The 20,782-nt window shown below is 41.3% G+C and overlaps 2 protein-coding genes across 2 annotated transcripts; both read right to left on the reverse strand.

Annotated features, from left to right (window-relative positions):
• Window positions 1-207: 207 nt before the first annotated feature.
• pou2f3 (POU class 2 homeobox 3) lies at window positions 208-10,495 on the reverse strand. Its single transcript, XM_042091374.1, has 13 exons — window positions 10,055-10,495; window positions 9,649-9,705; window positions 8,108-8,142; window positions 6,317-6,418; window positions 6,074-6,179; window positions 5,669-5,757; window positions 4,528-4,710; window positions 3,556-3,697; window positions 3,092-3,225; window positions 2,585-2,749; window positions 2,237-2,279; window positions 1,664-1,778; window positions 208-1,530 (listed from the first exon to the last, which is right to left on the reverse strand). The coding sequence occupies exons 2-13, from the start codon at window positions 9,695-9,697 to the stop codon at window positions 1,488-1,490; spliced, it is 1,206 nt and encodes a 401-aa protein (XP_041947308.1). The 5' UTR covers window positions 9,698-9,705; window positions 10,055-10,495; the 3' UTR covers window positions 208-1,487.
• A 3,865-nt stretch (window positions 10,496-14,360) lies between these two features.
• Window positions 14,361-19,754, reverse strand: oafb (OAF homolog b (Drosophila)). The gene is made up of 4 exons (XM_042091410.1): window positions 19,155-19,754; window positions 16,986-17,120; window positions 16,695-16,872; window positions 14,361-16,063 (listed from the first exon to the last, which is right to left on the reverse strand). Exons 1-4 carry the CDS (start codon window positions 19,410-19,412, stop codon window positions 15,801-15,803), a joined length of 834 nt encoding a protein of 277 aa, XP_041947344.1. The 5' UTR covers window positions 19,413-19,754; the 3' UTR covers window positions 14,361-15,800.
• Window positions 19,755-20,782: the final 1,028 nt, after the last annotated feature.

Genomic DNA, 20,782 nt, shown 5'->3' on the forward strand with positions numbered 1-20,782 from the left:
TAGTTAATTACAATAGTCCAGCTTGGAGATGACCATGGCCTGAACAAGAAGTTGTGTTGTTGTGATGTGATTTTGCAATTGAGGCTACATGCTCAGAGAAGTTAGATCGGTCATCAATCTAGTTGGGGTCAGTGAAGATGAGTCAGGCTGGATGTTAATCTGTTGGGGAATGTTGTCTTGACAGAATTACTGTTAAATACACTCATCTCAAAGATAACAACAACAAATTAGAATTTTATTTAGTTTAAATAAAGAATGACAGTAGAGGTAAGCATTTTCACTCATTTCATGCAACATCAATGGCGTAGTAGCCTATACAGCATTTCTTTACAAACAACGAAAAGAGGACAGTTTATTGAATGGAAATTCCATATATGTCCGTTGTAAATGTACTAACATTCACTCTCCTCAACCTCTTTTGAGGCCCAATTTACTATCAACATTTTCTCTCTGGATTTAAAACCACAAGCAAAAAATTAAATAAATATATAAAAAAACATTTATTTTTTATTGGTGGCACATTGCTCTACCATTGCTCATTTTCTCCAGTTTTAAAAGTCCTGCCATCTATATCTTGTTTTCCTTCATCTGATGTAAATATATTAAATCCTATATCTGTTGCTCTCATTAGAATTCACCTGGAGTGGCTAACATGCTAACAGTGGAGAGAGGACAGTAGAGGAATAATTGTAATTGCAGACATTGGACAAACATGTTGTGTGTGTGGCTATGGAGCAGTTTCATTATACTGGAAACATGATAAGCAAACCTCAAATATGTGTCAAATATTCTGCTGAAATCAGGCATTACGATATAGTCATTTAAATGAATTACATCTTGTGCTACATGTGGATTTTCTTATGAGAGCACATTTTAATTTCAGGAAATGTTATGTCTACTTCTTAGATATAACACATTCCTCCACATGTTAGTATGTCCACATCTATTTGGCATAAATATATACACAAATATGTGTCTGCAATGTATGGGGTCTATTTACCCCTGACAAACAAGCACAGGAGCAGGAACATAAACAAACAGCAAAAAATATAATGTAAACACACTGGTGTCAACGGACCTCCAATGCAGCTATATATTTACATTTCTTCCCAAAGGGGTTGCTCATTCTTCTGTCCTCTTCTCGGTTGGAAGACACCAAATGTCCTTGAGGAATTGGTTCTATTAAATGACATAATGCTGATGTTGAACTCAAACTTGTTTACGTGGCACATTGTTTTACCACACAATATAGGCCTACTGCGCAGAAGAGGAAACAGGAGACTTTCCAATGAGTGGAGAGCTGAGGGTGGTCCCTGCAAACCCCATTGTCAAAATCCATTTGACTTCAGTGAACAAAGGTCTTCATGATTGAGATTTAAAATGCATCGCCAAAATCCATTTGACTGCAGTGAAACAACGCAAAGGCCTCCATGTACGATGACAGGACCTGATCCACAAGTTCCAAAAGGTCCAGCTGGCTTGATCTTTTAGTGATGATAAGATGCATGACTCCACGAACGATACCAGGGCCTGAAAAGACAGCAAACACAGTGTCATAGGTGGCAGTATGGAGTCGCAACATGGCTTGATGTAGCTTGAGAATGTAAATGTAAAATGTATTGTGACTGCTAACGTTAAATGAAAACCGATTGGGTGTGCATACCCTGCAGAGCTGAAGGACTGATTGACCCCCTGAGAGGTCAGAGGGTTGGACGCAGATGAGAGGCCGCTCGGAGACGACCCACGGCCCGGGCTGCCAGGAGACGAGCTTGAGGAAACTGAAATGATGAAATAAACAAACAAGTTAGTTTTCCAGAAAAGAGGGGAAAATAGGATTCTGACATCAAAAATGCAGGTCCAGACACTCCGTTGGTTTGAAAATGAAAAGGCCTTTACTTTAATTGACTAGAAGCATTTAAAAAAGCCCATCACCTGTATAAACAAAGGTCCCGGAAGAGGAAATTCAGTTCCAAAACACTATATATTCCCCTTCATGAATTACATCCCATGATACAAATACTAGTGCAACACTCAGCAAACAGCACGCCTCAGTGAACAGGAACAACAGAAAGACATGAACAGTGATGCACATATCAGCTCCACTGCATGAGACCAGAGTCTCTCTCAACTCTCTCCCTTCATCAGGCTGTTTGCCATCACATGTGTCCTGCTCCATGATAAACAGTTCTATGTTTTGGTGCAAAATGCATAAATTGCAATGATGGACAAGACTCACCTCCCCCTGTTGCTAGAGGACTGTAAGGCCGGGAAGTGGTGGGCTGAAATAGGAACAAGATGAAGAGGTTGGTGTCATGGTGGAAAAGCCCAACTTCAGAAAGTAAACTTCTTACCACATACAGTAGCCTATCTGTGCCAACCATTCACTTAAACCAGCTGATTCTAATTAGCACAACTATTCAGCCAGGTGGAGCAGCTAATTGGTGAGATCACCTGTGTTAAGTGTAGAACATGGTTGGACTTGTACTCTTTGAAGCTGGACTTTTCCACCTCTGTTGAGCGGAGTAGAGTAGGGCGCAGCTGCAGCTGTAGTACTGACTGACATTGAAGGTTCAGAGAGACTCACCACTCTAGAGTTGAAGTTGTGTGGTTTTATGGGTGAGGTGGACACTGGGAGGTAAATTCTCTTCTCTTTCTGCCGGCGGTTGCAGAACCAGACACGCACCACCTCCTTCTCCATGGACAGCTGCTCGGAGATCAGTGAAATCTCCTCAGAGTTAGGCTTAGGGTTCTGCAAGGTCAGCGGCACGTTAGCTTGGTAATATTTACATGGTCAGACAGTGACAACCTCTTAAACAGAAAACAAACAAAGAAATCCCTTGAGTAAAAAGAAAGAAAGAAAACAGCGGCAGTCCTGCAGTAAGTGTCTAAAGTCCTTATGTAACACTGGTCATATTAAATAAAGGCCTTTTATAGCCTACTTGCTACAGGAAGTGCCTACGCATGTTTTGAATTTGTTTTTTTATTCAAATGATGTTAGAGGCCCAATCTAGTGATCACACTGCAAAGGATTTTCTTAAAACAAAACAAAACAAAACAAACAAACAAAAAAGAATCAGTTGATTTCACCTACATCTAAAAAGCGCTTCTCCAGGGTGAGTTTGATGTTGGTCTCGATACTCGTCCTCTTTTTCCTCTTCCTCCCATAGCCCTCCATGAGCTGGGGCAGTGTGCTGGGGTTGGGGATGGAGTCGGAGGGGGAGTTCTCTGAGCAAAGACAACACGTTAAGTTGAGGGAGTTTCATGCAGATACAGAGGGGACTGTCAATCAGTCTATTTCTACGTCATTGATAGGTGAAGATGATTTTTTTTCTGCAGTAAAACATGCCATTTTTTTTTTTTTCACTTTTATAAAGGCTTTGTTTGAATGCTGTTGGAAACGCTTTATGACATTAGGGGAAAAAAGCACAAATAGGGCATAAATAGTGACTGCTCTTCAATCTCTCTTGATCTGCCAGCATTTACTGTAGAATGCCTTGAAGAAAAATAAAGATTTGCCACTGAGGGGCTTTATCTGAGGTACACATTCAGACTCACCTGCATCACTCAGCCACTTCTCCAGCAGCGGCTTCAGCTTGCACATGTTTTTGAAGCTCAGGTTGAGCGCCTCGAAGCGTGAGATGGTGGTCTGGCTGAAGTCATTCCCATACAGTTTCCCCATGGCCAGCCCCACGTCACCCTACAGGTGGAGAGAGAGAGAAACCCCATGAGTCAGCCCCAACACACAAAACTACAGACATTCCCCACGCGTCAGCCCCAACACACAAAACTACAGACATTCCCCACGAGTCAGCCCCAACACACAAAACTACAGACATTTCCCACGAGTCAGCCCTTAGACACAAAACTACTGACATTCACATTTACAGCATGCATCTAACTTCATCATAAATAACGGTCTAACGGAGCGTCCCCATACATTCTGAGAAGAGTCCAGATGAAACACTCGAGTGCAATGCAAATGCTCACACTGAATCATGATGAGGTCATAAAGGTCAGGGTATCACAGGGTGATTTAAAGCGTATGTAAAGTAGGCTTCCTCCTGTGCTTTACATATTTAACTCCAGTAGAATACAGCGGAATTTCAGTATCTGTGATTTAAATGCGTATTTGAAAGACCTCAAATGAGTTGTGATGAGATGAAGGAAAAACGACTATACCTGTTTCGGTTGAATCAAAATTGCCTATTTATGTTGTTTCAGCAAGTTTGAAATGAGAAGGGATTGATCCTTACTACATTATTTAGACTGAACACACTAAGCATCAAGATGACCAAGAACCATGACCAATGGTAATCTGAAAAGTTGTGGGTTCAATACCCAACTTCCACCGTGGTGCCCTTGAGCAAGGCACTTAACCCTGAGTTGCTCTGGCCACTGTAATATAATTGACATATTATATTATGTGGGTAAAAGCGTCTGCTAAATGAATAAATGTAAATGTAATCTGTGTAATCTGTCCAAAGGTGTTTGTCTTCAGGTGACCAATAGCCCCTGGTGCCCGCTGACCTGCGTGAAGCCCAGTTTGATCCTCCTCTGCTTGAAGGACTTGGCAAACTGCTCCAGCTCCTCGAGGTCATTGGGTTCATCCTGCGGCGAAGGGCCCACGTGCGTGTGCTTGGGGACCTGCAGGTGAGACATCTCGAGGTGGCCATCTACTGCCGGCCCCGCCAGGCCTGCGCGACTCATGCCCTGAGGGAGGCAGCAGAACATTACCATTACTTGGCTCAAGGCAACATCTCAGATGTAAATGACTGCTTTGGAGTTACAACTGTTCTCTGACACACAATTTTATTAAGAAATCCATCTCACAGAAAGAAAATGTTGGTTTGATGCTCCTACACTTGTTTTTGTCCCCTTGCAATTTAACACTATGTTATGCAGTCATTAAGACCATTCTTCTATTTTGTTGCTGTTTTGTGTTACTTTAACACGCTAAAGCATACGATCAAAGGGTGAACAAAACAAAAGGATGTGTTCAATGACTGTAAAATAGTGTGATTATAATGTTGAAGGTTTCATTTGATTACTGAAGTGGCTGTTTTGAATGGCAGTTAATGAAAATTCCCAAACTGTACAGTGTCCTTCCGGAATGACTTGCAAAAAAAAAAAAAAAAAACTCAAATGTTTATGTTTATACAGTAGTTGAAGAGTTCAGATGCAAAACCCTCTAAACGCCACCTCCGTCAAAAATGAGATAACGATGGTGAGTAAATGCTCTCCACACATAGTACAAATTCGTCTAGTAAAAAATAGTACAATCTTCAAATTGATGCATGCGTTCATGTGTGTGTTTTTCTGTGTTAGAGAGAGTGTGATCACATGAGGGTTTGCAGGTCTACATTGACTACGTATGTGTGCATGTGTGTCAAAGTTATACATTCAGGTCCAAAGGGACTTCCAAAGAGCAGAGCGTGTGGGTGTTGTGGTGTACCTGTACCTGAGGAGTGAGTGGGTGTTGTGGTGCACCTGTACCTGAGGAGTGAGTGGGTGTTGTGGTGCACCTGTACCTGAGGAGTGAGGGGGTGTTGTGGTGCACCTGTACCTGAGGAGTGAGTGGGTGTTGTGGTGCACCTGTACCTGAGGAGTGAGTGGGTGTTGTGGTGCACCTGTACCTGAGGAGTGAGGGGGTGTTGTGGTGCACCTGTACCTGAGGAGTGAGTGCGAGGCCAGGCTGGTGGGGCAGCAGGCCTGCCTGGGACTGGGACGGTAAGGACAGCAGGTTGGGCTGCAGCAGTGCTGCGGGGACAATCACAGCTTTAGCACACACACAGTAAACAACAGATCTGCTGACAAAAGGCTTTGGGATTCCAACAAAACCCCGCTAGTGTAGACATAGCCCAAGTCAAGTCATCTTGTTGCTGTGACTAGTGACTGTGAGTTAAGGTATGCGTAGTGTAATGTAAACACACTGGCATCACTAAACTAAATGCAAGATGCATTTTCGAGAGTGTTCTGTCATCAAAAAATGATGAAGACAGTGTCAGGAATTCTACGGAATAGCCTCATCCCCACAAAGTGTGACATGTCTTTCTGCGCATAGCTGTTCACTGACCCTGATGTGAAGACTGAGGCTGAGAGAGGAGGAAGGAAGGGGGCGAGGAGAGATGAGAGCCCGGCATCAAAACCAGCTGTGGAAGACTATGTAGAGAGTGGACGTCCTGCAGAGGGACAGACAACAACTTAACAACTCACAAAGCCAAGATTATTTATATTCATAACATAACATTAATAATTCATATTTTTATTTTGTCAGGGGATTGTATGTGTTGGATTGCTAAGAGTAGTAGTTCCTTACTCCAGCAAGTGACCCCCCAGGCAGGTAGGAGCCTTGCGTCAGGTGGCATGTCTTGTGTGATACAGCTGAATGAGGAGAATCATTCAGGTCCTCTGTTTTGATCTGGACACGGGAAGATGACTCAGGTTAATAAGACATGATGAGATTGATGTAAGATAATATGAGCCGCTGACAAACAAACCGATAGGCATGCACTGAAAGAATAGTCTATAGCAGTGGTTCTCAAACTTTTTCTGTCATCCTCCATTTTTAAGGTGGGGAACTTTCAAGCCCCACTTGACCTCATCAACCCGGCAACATGGTAACGTTAAAATACTTTTTTTCACATCTTGGTTCCACATTACATTTCCCATCTCAGTCCGCTGGATCAGATGCTATTTTAATTCATATGTTGGTCTGTTTATGACTCTTGTTTGTGTGTGGCTATTTTGTTTTGAATCTATGATCTTTGTCCTTGATCCTTGTCAAAACAGAGAGGCATTATTACAGATAGGCACAATAGAACACATGTCCTCCTGTTCTTTGCGCCTCACCTGTCATGTCTCTATTCCCCACTAGTGGGGCCCGCTCCCACACTTTGAGAACCACTGGCCAATAGTAATTGAACCGCAAAGGAGACAGTCCATGTGAAGTTTTACCAATGAATTTCATGTTTTTTCTTCAAACTTCTATAGGGCAGTTGCATTATTAAAATAGGTATTCATTGGACATTTGATTGTTGTAGCTTCGTACAAAAAATGCTCACCTATTGCTCGATGGATGATTATGAACTAACCCATAGATTGTTTCTGAAAGCCCAATTTAGCATTTTGATCATTTGTGTTACTTTTGTTAGTGGCGAAAACATCAAAAGGTCAATGCTTTAAAAAGTTTATTTTTCTATTTCTGCACGGTTGGTGGCAGTTTTAAGAATGGAATGAAGTTGAAAAGAGCTTTAAATTACATAAAGTATATGCTGTTATCAACCAGCAAAACCAAAATTAGACAATATAAGATTTGGAGTGCAGCGACAAATGGGAAAACTTTTGACAGTTGTAACCATAGACTGTACAGCAGTTGTAACCATAGACTGTACATATAGAGCAGTATATGGTTGTAAAGCTATGACACTCAGATTTTTGGCGAATACCTATTTTAATAATGTAATAGCCCAAGAGAAGTTTGAAGAAAAAGAAACATGAAATGAATTTACGGACGTGGTACCACTCTTGACATGGAATGTCTCAAAGGTTTGTTCCATTTCTGAGGGACGCATTGGTGGGAAATCAATATCAGGTGGGCAGAGTGGTGTGATAGCCCTCAGGTGTGTGTGTGTGGACTGCTCGATCAGTTGGCAGCTAGACTCGTTAAACGAGATAGAAGCTTTGACAAACACACACACCTTCCCTGTCCCCCGGCAGCCCAGTATGCAAATGTTTCCCCAGGCCTGGGGCCCTTTCCTGTACGCTGGGATTACCCTCCCACCTAGGAGCCCTTTTCAAAGTTCCATACAAGTGCTGTAGTATGCTTCTGATGTGCAGATAGTGGAAAAACAGCTCAAAGTATTGTGTCCTTTTCATAAAGAAAGTGTTTTTTTATAAAGATAAGTCAATAGCATTCATCAACCACTAGATCTTGTGTTTTAATGAGAGGAGATATAAAAGGATAACCAGTATCTACTACACCTTTCTGGGAAGCAGTATCTTAGAATCTGGATGTAAATATGATAGCCCTCAGGCTAACTTAGTGAAGCGCAGAGGAAAACAGCTGAAGGAGAGCAGTTAAATATGCTCAGCTAAGGGCTGGACTTACTTGTCTGGTGAAATCAATTCCATTTTGTTCAATGTCTGAAATGTAAAAAAATAAGATAAAAAAAGATGGAAAAAAATGAATGTATTGGATATACAAATGCGTTTTCAATGGATGAAAGGATAATACTAATTGCCGAAGCATACAATGAAGTCATCAAAAATATATACACACATCAAAAAAGTTTAACAAATTATACAATGATGAAATATAAAACAGAGGAATTCAAGAGTCGGCCTAGCCAGGTAATCTTTCCTCATTTGGCATTCAAATGAAGGGCCAGTGAGTTTGCGGTGAGCACTGTGCTTGTTCATCCCACAATATGGAAATCCTTCTGCTCTGGAGCCCAACTTCCAGTATGGAAATGAGCTCTGCATGCAAATGAGCAGGTCTCCTTGGCAACCCTTGAAGGGCTGGGCATTTGAATGCTTGTAGACCCCCTAGTCTTTCACCATTCAACATTATGACCTATATTTGTCATTACTTAATTTGTTTGACATGACGTTAATTTGTGTAACACTGTACATTTAAATATCTTAGACTAGTGTGTCAACCCTTCATATCACCCAATAACCTAATATCTGAAGTTTAAGTTTTTGTTTCTTTTTGCTATTTAAAACACAAAACTTTCTTAGGTGTGTTATGTTTCTGTGGATGACTTTCCAAGAAATGTTCAGTATGTCAACAAATGTTATGTAATTGAACAGTTTTGGGATATAACTGGCACGTTTCAGTATAGCTGTTGGCTCAGTACAAACACAGACAGGGACATCCTGTTAGACTGAGACGGTAAAAAGAAAAGAAAAAGAAGACAAAAACAAAAACAGCCCCAAGTTCTCTGCTCCTCATACTTATCTGCCCTTTCCCTGCCCTGGGGCCAGCTGTTGTAACGTCATGTCAGATCTATTCTTAAGATCTTTTCCAAGTTCATTGGAACACCTGTCAAATTGATTGTCTTGTGATCTATGGCTGATGAGTTAAGAGCCAGTGTCATGGAGAAACAAGCCTGGACTTGGCTTTTGCCAAAACCATACAAAGAAAAAGTTCAGAAACAACTTTACCCAGCTCAGAAATTATTAACAGCAATCAAGTTGTGGTTAAATTTTTACAGTTCTTATTTCTTTTTTTTTTTACAAAACTGTCAAGATGTGAGAATTAACATTGAGGACCACTATTAAAAAATGCCTTGAGTGAAAAATATATATGTTTTAGCAATAGAGATGTTTTCTTTTCCCAGTTTATTTTTATAGTTTATAGTTTCAATTAAATTAATTTCATACATGCCATTACATTAGTGCCAACCAACACATGGCTAATAACAATGTCCAACAATTCAACTTTGACCAAAGTATTTTTGAGCAAAAGCACTGCTTATCCTTGAGTGGGACACGGGCCCCCTGCATCAGATGCATCAGATGAGAAAAGCTGTTTGAAATTGGTGGCAGAATCAGGACCGACAGAAGAGCAGAAAAACACATGAATTCAGCGAAGAGCAGCGCGGCTCTCGGGCGTGACAGTAAAACAAGGAGTTGTGTCTGCCTTACCAGCTCGTTCATTCTGAGTTTCTGCTGCCTCCACATGCTCTGTGCTCATCTTAATATCTGTAATGATAAATACAGCTGATTTTCCTACTGGATCACAACTTTAATGCGGGCACAGGGCAATTCAGCCAGCGCTCACAGGAAAATGATCTTGAGGTTATTCTAATGTGTCCAACTTTCAAATCAACTCCCTCATATAATCACTGTTGTAATATTCATAAGTTTGGAGGATATCCCCACTCAGTGAGCGCCACAGTCTGACCTCACCTCTCTGGCCACTCACACACACGGGCATGGAGGCATAATCAACCAGTAACTTGCTGAGAACATCAATAGTAACATATGGAAGACCAGAAGGGCATAGATGTATTACATGCATTAGAAGTATTTCTGAAAGAATGCCACTTACCTGGACTTGAATCTGCTGTAAAGTCACAGAGATGATTGTGACTAGTTGTTTCCAGGCTTTCCTTGATCCTCTCTGTGATAATGAACGTGTGTATTTCCACTTTATCTTGTACATCTACAGAGAAACTTTGACATTTCCCAAACTAGGTTAGTGGAGAAGCATTCACCTTTTGAGTATACTCCAGCACCAGATAGATAGGCCATTTGCATAAGTCCCCTGGTTTGTCCTATCCAGACTGTGATGTTTTGCATAAGACAACAATGGACACTGTCGGCAGCAAACTTCGAAAAAGCTTCTCTGACTGTGTGACAGCATGCCTATGAGAGAGTCTGTGCTGGACTGCTCTTGTCTGTGTGGATCTTGTGCTAATCTTGGAAATGCTCATAGATAGATGTGAGTCTATGGGGGAATTTAGGGAGTGGATCCAATCTAGCTACCTCCAGGTGTGTTCCTATCCTGCTTTGGCTCTCCTCTGCACAGGGAGTGAGTGCGCCTGGCGCTGGATGGATGCTCCATGGCCACCTGATGTATCAGTTGACTCACATGGCTTGTATTTGCATTATCAGAGAGATTATTGTGTACAGATGCAGCTCTCATTTCCTAGGCTTGTTTACAGCCACATTATGTTGCAAATTGAATCTAAAGTACACAGTTGTTCTTAAAAAAACAATTAAGAAAAACTGTGCACTTTATCCTAGCACATTATCCTAGAACATTATTGAAAACTAGCTGCTTTTCATAATAAATTGTACAGTTAAGCACACTAAGATTACATTACATTACATTACATTACATTTGGCTGACGCTTTTTAACCAAAGCGACTAACAACATGGTAAACAGTAAGTTTTAGAACAATTCTCACAATTTTAGGACAGTTTAAAAAAAACATTAGAGTACAGTAGGAATAAGTGCGTCGGTGAGTGCTGTTTTTAACAGTTACTTGTCAGTTTAAAACGGCTGGTGAGTGCTAGGATCAGTAAGACTTGTTGTAAGTGTTGCTATGAGAGTAGATGTTCTCTAAAGAGCTGGGTCTTCAGGATTTTTTTGAAAGTGGAAAAGGATGTCGCTGCCCTTGTAGGAACTGGCAGTGTGTTCCACCAACGAGGAACAACAGATGAGAAAAGTTTGGATTGGCTTGAGCGTACCGGTGGTAGAGCTAGACGTCGTTCGTCAGAGGAGCGCAGCGGTCTGGAGGTAGTGTAAGTCTGTATGAGGGCATTCAAGTAGGTGGGAGCAGAGCCGGAGACTACTTTGTAGGCAAGCGTTAGAGACTTGAATTTGATGCGGGCCGCCATAGGTAGCCAGTGTAGCTGGATGAGCAGCGGGGTAACATGTGCCCTTTTGGGTTGGTTGTAGACCAGGCGCGCCGCCGCGTTTGATTACTAGATTACTATAGATTACTGCATGTCATAACACACACACACAGTAAAATAGTGGTGGTAGTAGTAATGATAGTATAACATAAGATACATGTAACATCCTGATCAATCATCATTCTTGAATTATTATTCAAAAAAGCAATGCTCAGGGACACTGTCAGTATAACACTGTAGCCTCTACATGATGTTTTCTTTACCTCTAGTATCAGTTGAAGTCTTTTTCGGTTTTCCTATCTGACAGATAGCAGGCTTAATGTACCAGCCTGTCATTGTTTTCTGGTGACTTGAATATCCTTCTGCAGAAATAGGCCCATAAACAACACACCAGAGTGTGTGGGTTACTCATCTCCAAAAGTGATCTTTGTCATGCTGAATATGAATGGTGGGCTATAAAACCAGGTTGGTGGCTGTTACCTACCTAAAAATAATCCTTATATCATTATTCAAAACTAAAGCTCAGGGATATTGTAAAAAAATAACTTTGTATCTTCTATGTGGTTTTCCTTACTTTCAGTATCAGTTCAAGTCAGTTATTATTTACTGGTTGTGACAGTCTTCCTATCTGTGTCATTGTGTTTTGGTCACTTCAATATTCTTTTTCAGAGATAAAGCCCATAAACAGCACACCCAAGGATGTGGGTTATTCATCTCCAAAGGGGTCCCTCATTGTTATGTGAAATATCAATGGTGCTATGAAACTGTGATGAGATTGGTGGACATTACCTGTGCTTTCTGGACATTTAAGAGAGCTACTTTCTTGACACTCCTATCTGTACACCTGTACCCACTGCATGTCACAGAATGCTTTATATCATGCCACCCTCCTCAGTAGTGGAATGCTCCACATTTCAGCATCATCCCAGATGTCAGTGACAGCACTCACACCTTCAGTGTTCAGATGACTGGAAAGCACAAATGGTTTTACATCACGGGAGATCCTGTCACTTGTTATTCATAAACTTTGATGCATGTCTCTCTTGGAATAACAACATACAGTATAGATTTTTATTATTTACTGGTTGTGACAGTTGAATACACTTGTTTGCATATAGTATGCAGGTGGGTCTCAAAAAATTAGAATATCATGGAAAAGTTCATTTTGTCCCCCTAATTTAGTTCAAAAACTGTATCTTTCATATATTCTAGATTGTGGAAGTGAAATACTGCACCACATTTGTGCAAAAGCAGCCCGACAAGTATTGAGTGTATAAATGAACTATTTCAGATTAGTCAGATTAGCTCATTCTTTTCAAAAGGTAGACTTTTCTGTATAACCTCTTTATTGATACTCATTTTTGGTTTTCATTAGCTGTAAGCCATAATCATCAAGATCAAAACAAAAAATGGCTTGAAATATTTCACTTTATATAAGGAATCTAGAATATCTGAAATATCTTGAACTAAATTGGGGGGGGGGGGGGGGGGGGGGGGGGGGGGGGGGTGAACTTTTCCACAATATTTAAATTATTTGAGACCCACCTGTATTTGAGAGTAAAATGTTTCAGTAGAGAAGTAACAGTTAATTTTAATGAACACACCGTCAATTTTAGATGACTGTAGTCATTTGCATACATTTGTTACGCAATTCAATTTATGTGAAATAACAGCAAATGGCTGTTCTGCTGATGCAACATAATGGCTTTGTATTGGTGTGCAGGCCATAGTACAGGCATTATCATTAATGATGAAAAACAGAGAAAAGGAAGTGAAAATAACACCTCCACTTACAATGTAAGAACCAGTTTTGTTCTTAAGTGTTTACATGTCATTTACAAGTTGACAGTCTAGCTGGTCTCTGTGCTGGGTATTTGCCATATAGGCTATAGCTTAGTGATTTTGGGACTGTAGCACAATTAATTATTTAAGATAGCGTGAATACCATGGATCTGCCCCTTTCACTGAGATACAGTGTAGCTCTCATGTTCATTGGAGTGAATAAAAGTTTGTAGGCCTACTTTTATCCTTGTTACACTAGATAGGCAAGGCAAGTTTATTTATATAGGGCATTTCATACACAAAGGCAATTCAATGTGCTTTACACCATCAGAGAATAGGAAGCAGTATTGAGTAAAAGCATGGTGGACAAAATAAAAAAATAAAAAAAAACATAAAATAAATCAGAATAAGAAGAAATAAGAATAGGCTAAAAAGGCTTAAAAATACAAAGTTCTAAAACACATCATAAGAGTTGTAAAAAGATTGTTAGAAACCATAAGAACACAGGTGGAGTGAGTGTTTGTTTACATAAGGAATAAAAAACTATGAAAGTCTGTAATCCTTTTGGTAGTCAAAGAAACACACAAATGTCCAAAGCGCTATATAAATAAAGTTGACTTGACTTGACAAGTGTGCATATACAACCAACAAAAATAAGAAGTTATGATCTAAAACTAGCGAGATAGCTATATCGAAAAGGCATGCAACAAACCCAGCAGGAACAATAGCGCAGTTGGCAAGCATGCCGAGCTGTGTGTTGTGGTCATATGGTTGGTGATTTGCTGTGAGCTTTTCTCACATTTTTGTGGAGGGTTCCGATCTAGAGCACTGAACTAGCCTGCACGGGCCTAGTGCATACCCTGTACAGCTAGAGGAAATGACAGGTGTGTCTATCTGTTTCACATGGATATTAACCATCAAAATTAATCTGAAGAGGAGTCCAAGGCTAACTGCCTACAAAAACCTACACAATGCCAATTAATGCAGATTGTTGTTACAAGTGCATATTGTCCATGGTCTCAAATACAAATTACAACATTGAACCACCAGAGGGCAGTATTCAGCTATAAATCAGAAACACAAACAACAGCCCCTGGCCTTCACTGCAGACATATGGGAGTAGTGTAGTGTGTTGAGACATCACTTGTGTGGGTGAGAAGTATGCCTACTTAGTGTAATACAGCAATTTCTCAAATAAGCCAGAGCAATCTTTGTAAGAACAGCATTTTATTTAACCATCACAAATGCAGGTAATACCCTTAGATTTAGTTGTAAAAAAATAGTTAAAGATTTATATCTCAATATTCTACATACACGTATGTTGCAACTTGGACCATATTTGGCTTGTGTCAGTTCACAGTAATATTAGCATCACGTTCATGTCATTAATGGTGAATATGATCACCAGTAGTGATGACAATAGGGCATACAAACAATGTAGAGAAACCCCTGGACATCTACTACACGTCCCATTACCATCCAACAGGGACATTCTGTCTGTGAGTGTCAACAGATGCGTGCAACATGTCTACGTATGAAAAAAACATCTTTAAATCAAAGGATATGGTGCAAAAACGGACACCCTTTGAGGGACGGTTACCTGAACATAGACACCTCGGTCTAATACCCAAGTCTGGGGTATGTAGCATTTTCAACTGGCGTGAATAATCTCAGTCAATAATAACCTTTACAAACATTTTACAAACATTTTATCAACCTCAATATAACACTTAATTAACATTTAACACCAGAGACACATCTAGCACAGAATGCCTCACTACCCAAGCATAACAAGATCAGCTGGTGGCAAAACAGCTCAAGCACCTCTGTAAAAACAAGTGAGACCCCTAGGACAAAGGCACTGAGAATACATTTCATATACTGTGAGGCTTAAAGCCCAGCATGCCATAGTGGGCCAGCATACTTAAGGCAGGGCAATGTGTGGTGTCATAGTAGCACAGCATACTTAAGGCAGGGCAATGTGTGGTGTCATAGTACCACAGCATACTTAAGGCAGGGCAATGTGTGTAATTGTAAATGTCAATTATGATCATTATGAAACTGAACAAAAAAAAGACACTTGTATGAGGTACAGGTTCACTGCGAGTGCTACGACCAAGTTGTGATCTGAAGTTTCCAATCAGATAATCTAATCCAAACTTGTTTTTTTTAGTGCTATAAAGATATTTTTAGCTTCATGGATATCTAACCAGCTACTGTTGTTCATAAATAATACAATAACAACAATAATAATAATAATAATAATAACAATAATAAAAAAAAAACTGCATATGTAAGAAAGTCAAACTAAGACACCGGCAGGTCCTCGGGGGTCAAGGCATCCAGCATGGGACTTTGGGACCACTGGTCACTAGATCATGACACCACTGCACAGCATACTAATTATCCCTTAACACAGTGAGTGGGACGGGTCCCCGTGACACCGTCTTCCACATACTCTGGCTCTGGAGCACGCACACACAGCGTGTCAGAAAGGCACACATCTTTTGACGTTCACAGATTCAGAGAAAAAAAAATATCTCGACTGTTGGTGAGGAGGAGAACATCGAGCTTTGCACACTTGGCATGTGAACATATGGGCATACGGCTGGGCACTGTTCCTCTGCAGACTGGGCGCGGGCACAGCTTCCTACGCCTCCTCGTCCCAGAGGCAGAGCTGTCTGTGTGGCGTGTGGAAGCTGAAACGGAAGCTCTTGCTGCAGCTCCGGATGCCGCACTTGTAGGGGCTGGGGCCTCTGCCGCGGCAGTACTTGAGCAGGCAGGGGTACCACTCCAGACTCAGGCGGTACGAGCACAGGCAGGGCTCCCACAGGCCTGTGGCCACTGAGCAGGCCAGCGGAGTGGGCACGTCTGGATCGGAGGGCTGGACCTCAAACATGGATCTCTGCAGTCCTGCAGGGAATAACAAAACATACTTGCTTAAAGGTGTAGTCTGTGATTCTCATTTAATACACAATTTTAAATATGTATATATATATTTTGGGGCTTTTTTGCCTCTATAGGACAGGACAGCGAAGAGACAGGTAGTGAGTGGGAGAGAGAGATGGGGTGGGATCGAGAAATGAAATGAAATGTGTGCACTTATTAAAACAATACGGTGTTAATACACAATCCTGACTCCAAATGGGAAACAAATAAAGTAGCGGGGGGCGTAAGAAACTCTCAGACTGAACAATACAGTATTCCAGCCAATCAAGATGTCAGACTGAGCCATACAGTATTCCAGCCAATCAAGATGTCAGACTGAGCCATACAGGATGCAAGCCATTGCAAGCTGTTGCTTTATAGGCAGAGAAGGGAAGGGTGTGGTTTGATAGGCTATTGTGCTCAGATATACTTCCTTCAAACCTTTGAGCAAAATGATGGTCACTATTTAATAGGGAGAGATTTATATCTAAAGGCCAAACTTACTGCACTGCAACAACAACTACTACACACTGAACTCTGTGCATGTGTCAAAAGCCCATACTCCTGGAACTAGAAGGACTGTATTCATCCCAAGGCAGATGGAGGCACTACCCACCTCTCCCAGTCCAGCGGGTCACATCTGCCTGGCTGGTGTAGGCCTGCTGGGCCTCGCCACAGACGTTGCGGATGTGGGCGCTCAGTTGCCAGGCCTGGGTCAGGTTGACGGCCACATCCATGCTGAGCTGCTCTGGCCCCCGGCTCTCGTCGGCCGAGCGCACCACGTGGGAGTTTTTCTAGACGACAGGAAAAGAATGGAAGGGATTTTACAGGTGTTGATTATAAGTCCGTGCTCCATGCCCCACCCATGTCTAGAGCAAGATTTCACTCCTCAGGAGAGGTGACTCACCTGTCGGAGCCTGGCCATGGATTCAGTGGGGATGAACTCGCGAGGGTCGAGGTGTGTGATGAAGCAGAGGGCTTGGTACTGCGTCTGGCCCCGCTCCGGTTCCCCAAGAACAAGGGCACGGAAGATCTTCACATGCTATGAAGAACATAGAATGATGATAGGAATGAAGGATGAGAGGAGAATAGACTAACAAGCAATGCAGGCCTTGCCAGTCATCTCTCCTTAACCTCAGAATGAGTCACTGAACACAGTAAACACTATATCATAACCTAGACAGTAGGTTATTGTTACCAAATAGACCATTACAACATGGTCGGTAAAAAGTCCTAAAAGGATCTACAGTATTCTTTAATAATGACCAACTGGTTGGACCTAATCCAATTTATTCCATGGATGCTAACTAAACATATCAACAATTTCACTACCGCAATTCAGAAGTATCTTTTTTACTGTTTTGTTGTTAGTTTAGATTCTAAATAATCTAAAATAACTCCGAAGCTGGCAAAGTAATAGACACCGGTCATCTGTGGTAGCAGGTGGTTAGGAAATACTCTCTAAACTTAATAGACCAAAGTTAACCTGCTAACTCATAGAGTAGATTATTGTGAAAAGGTTTAACCTCAAATTACTCATAACATGGCAGGCATTCAACAGCTTTGAGTTTCACAATAAAAGTGCAATCTGACCTACTCAGCTAAAATGGGTTGTTCGTGACGCAGGACAAGACCCAGAAATGTGAACCTGCTGTCTGACCGCTCCGCCTCCAGCAGAGGTCTGCATCAATCAGCTGATCCCCTAACTAACCCACTGACCCACACGCATACCACACATATCAAGCCCAAGCGCCCTGAAAAGGGAACAAATGCTCAAATGTTCCAACAGAGCTTCTTTATTGGCCAATAGTAGTCTTTTCATTCCAGTCGCCTAATGATCAGCGTCATAACATTTTGAATTTCTGGCATTAGTAGCAGCAGCAGGCATCAAGAAGTGATCATGTCCACTGTCCAGACTGGAAGATATTCCAAAATGTAAATTGTAGAAAGAAAGACATGAATGTACATATAACTACATGGACCTATGACATGATGGCCTAATAACACTCGAGACGCTGAGTAAGTGTACAGGCATGGGTAACCTCAGGGAAAGTGAGAAATATAATGCTTGTGTATTTGTTGGGGAATGTGAGGTGGGGAGGTTTGGGTGTCAAATCTAACCTGACCTGCACGGCACCAGCTCCCTAGTGTTTCACAGCGCCCGACGTTGCATCGTAAATCACACTTGCTGACAGATAATGTTGTAAAAATAATAGGCCTACAAAGACTCGGAGGGTTCAACGTGGAAGGATGTAGCGCAACTTATTTGCCCTGTTTCATACCCAGGTGAGTAAGCTGCGCATACAGCAACCATGTTGTTGATAGGGCATACGAAATATGGTTAGCAAGTTGTTCATCAAGTAAATGGCTTCATAATTGTCCATTTGCAATTTTTTGCACAAGTGAATGCTGCCTTACTTGCCACTTGGTGGTGGCCCATATGCCTACTCCTTTATTTATTTTTCCACAGAATTAGTGGAAAGCAGTGATTGGAGGCACATGGAAAGAGGCAGGCCCCTAAATTGAGTTGACGAGCTCTGGCAGAAGACAAGATGCTCTTCATGCATACAGTAGGCCTGGTATTTGAGAGAGCCTCACTCTTCTTCCCAGTGGAGACTAATAGATTCTAGGCTATATCACATACAATTTAGAGCTTGGTTGTATTCGCAGATGAATAGCTATGTAACTTATAAGTTAGTATTTTACTTACTGAGTCATTTCTGTGTCGGCATTGCATTTGATGCTGCTTATTAAAGTTATCACAAAATGTCTTTCACGAGATATTAAGAGCGCTATTACGCAGCTCAATTTTTTGGAGAAGTGAAAGAAAACACTTAACCTGAATATAAAATAACCTGTCCACACAACCTTAGATTATTCATAATTAAGATAATGAATTGCAGTCTACGTTGAATTGCGCTATTTCACGCCAAAAACCACTAAAGATACTGCGATTCAGTGGAAGCTAGAAACCACAATAATACAACAACTATGATGAACTATGAAGTATTCACAAGGTATGGGGTAAAATCTAAAATGTAGGCTATTATTAAACTAAGACGATATCAACACTCACCCGTTTAAAGTCAGCCAAGACTGTTATGAGAGTGCCATCTCCTTGCTTGAATTCCACAGTGATAACATCCCTCTCACTGTCTGCCTCCAGAGTTTCCTCTGTAATTTGCCCATCACTCAAACGAACTAATACTTTAAGGTCTGTGCAAATACCTACCGTTACAAATAATGTAAAAATAAGGAACAAAATCGTAAGTAGGGCTGACAAATTCTGTCGTGCGTACATTCCAAAACCTCTGGGGAATTCCAGCAAACTCATTTAACGCAGCTACAAAACATATCTCCGCAACGTGTGTTCTCTTTAATAGCAAAACACAAAGGTAAAATGGAAATCTTAAAGAGGTCTGCCACAGCCACAGCCGTTCCTGTCGTTTAAGTGTTGAATATCACTCCGTTGATTAGAGTTCTGACTCAATCCAAAATTAAAAATCCAAGTGTTCAGAAATCTAAGACGCGAGACGATGCGATATGAGACGACATGTAACAATAAGATACTTGTTTTATCAAGTCAGCTTTCCCCCCATTGTCCCCTTCTTGAAGTCCCATTACTTCCTCGGAAGTTCAAACCAACTTTCCTGACTGCCGAGACTCAAGTGCTTGAGTGGGGGGCTACTTCTTAAAGGAACATCGCCCTGGGAAATATTTCCCCATGAAAAACACAGATGTAAGAGAATACCACAGAATGTAAATTAACTCATTATATGATGGACTTACAAAAAAAAAAACGAATCACTTTAATGTCCATTTTTACCAAACCTATCTTATCTTTGGCTTATTTAAAGCTGCGTGATTCAGGATTCAGTCTATGCCAGTAGGTTTGGCGTTCGCTCCGCCTGGGGCAATTGTGTGGCTTTTTCATCTTTCTTGTGATAATTTCCTTACATTCACCAAAATGCTTTTCTTGCCAACATAGGATTACAAATCATACATACTGTCGCCACATTTTGTTTTCCGCAAGGGCGTTTGCTTTCATTTTGGCTAAATGCTAGGTACAACTGAAATCAAAGGCGGTTTGCAATAATGCTGTTTTTCACAGCTAGAGGGCTGCCTTACATCAATGTTTTCTATGCGCACTGATTTATCTATATCCTACAACATAATCACTCCATTGACAGATGGAAACAGCATTTGGGGAATTGTATAGCTGAACACAAAATGCACATGAATTTCAAATGACTTTTTTGATGGTGCATGCAAAACTTGAGTGATAGCTTATTTGTGTTTTGTCAAAGATACTGCCTGCTCTTGTTGATGAACACCATCCAGAAATGTTATGGTTATCTGGAGATGTTGACAAAGACTACACTAAAAAAATGAAATCAGACATCATACTGCCAAGATTGTCATGATTGAAAGTTTGCATGGGGATTGCCATGGATGGCCCTCGCATCCTGAAAGCCCTTTTCATTTGGGCAAGAGAGGAGAGAGGGGCCCCTCTCTACAGTGGCTAGGGTCAGAAGTGACACACAACCCCAAACCAGCCCCCTTTGTAAAGCAACACATGCAAACGCTGAAGGTCTGGAAATCACTGTTATGTTATCTTACACATCCAGACATGCAAATATGGATCTATCTTTCAGACATTGTTTCAGACATTCAGAGATATACACATTAGTGTTTGTTAACTGA

The sequence above is a fragment of the Alosa sapidissima genome, chromosome 5, assembly GCF_018492685.1.
Source record: "Alosa sapidissima isolate fAloSap1 chromosome 5, fAloSap1.pri, whole genome shotgun sequence".
Classification (NCBI taxonomy): domain Eukaryota; kingdom Metazoa; phylum Chordata; class Actinopteri; order Clupeiformes; family Clupeidae; genus Alosa; species Alosa sapidissima.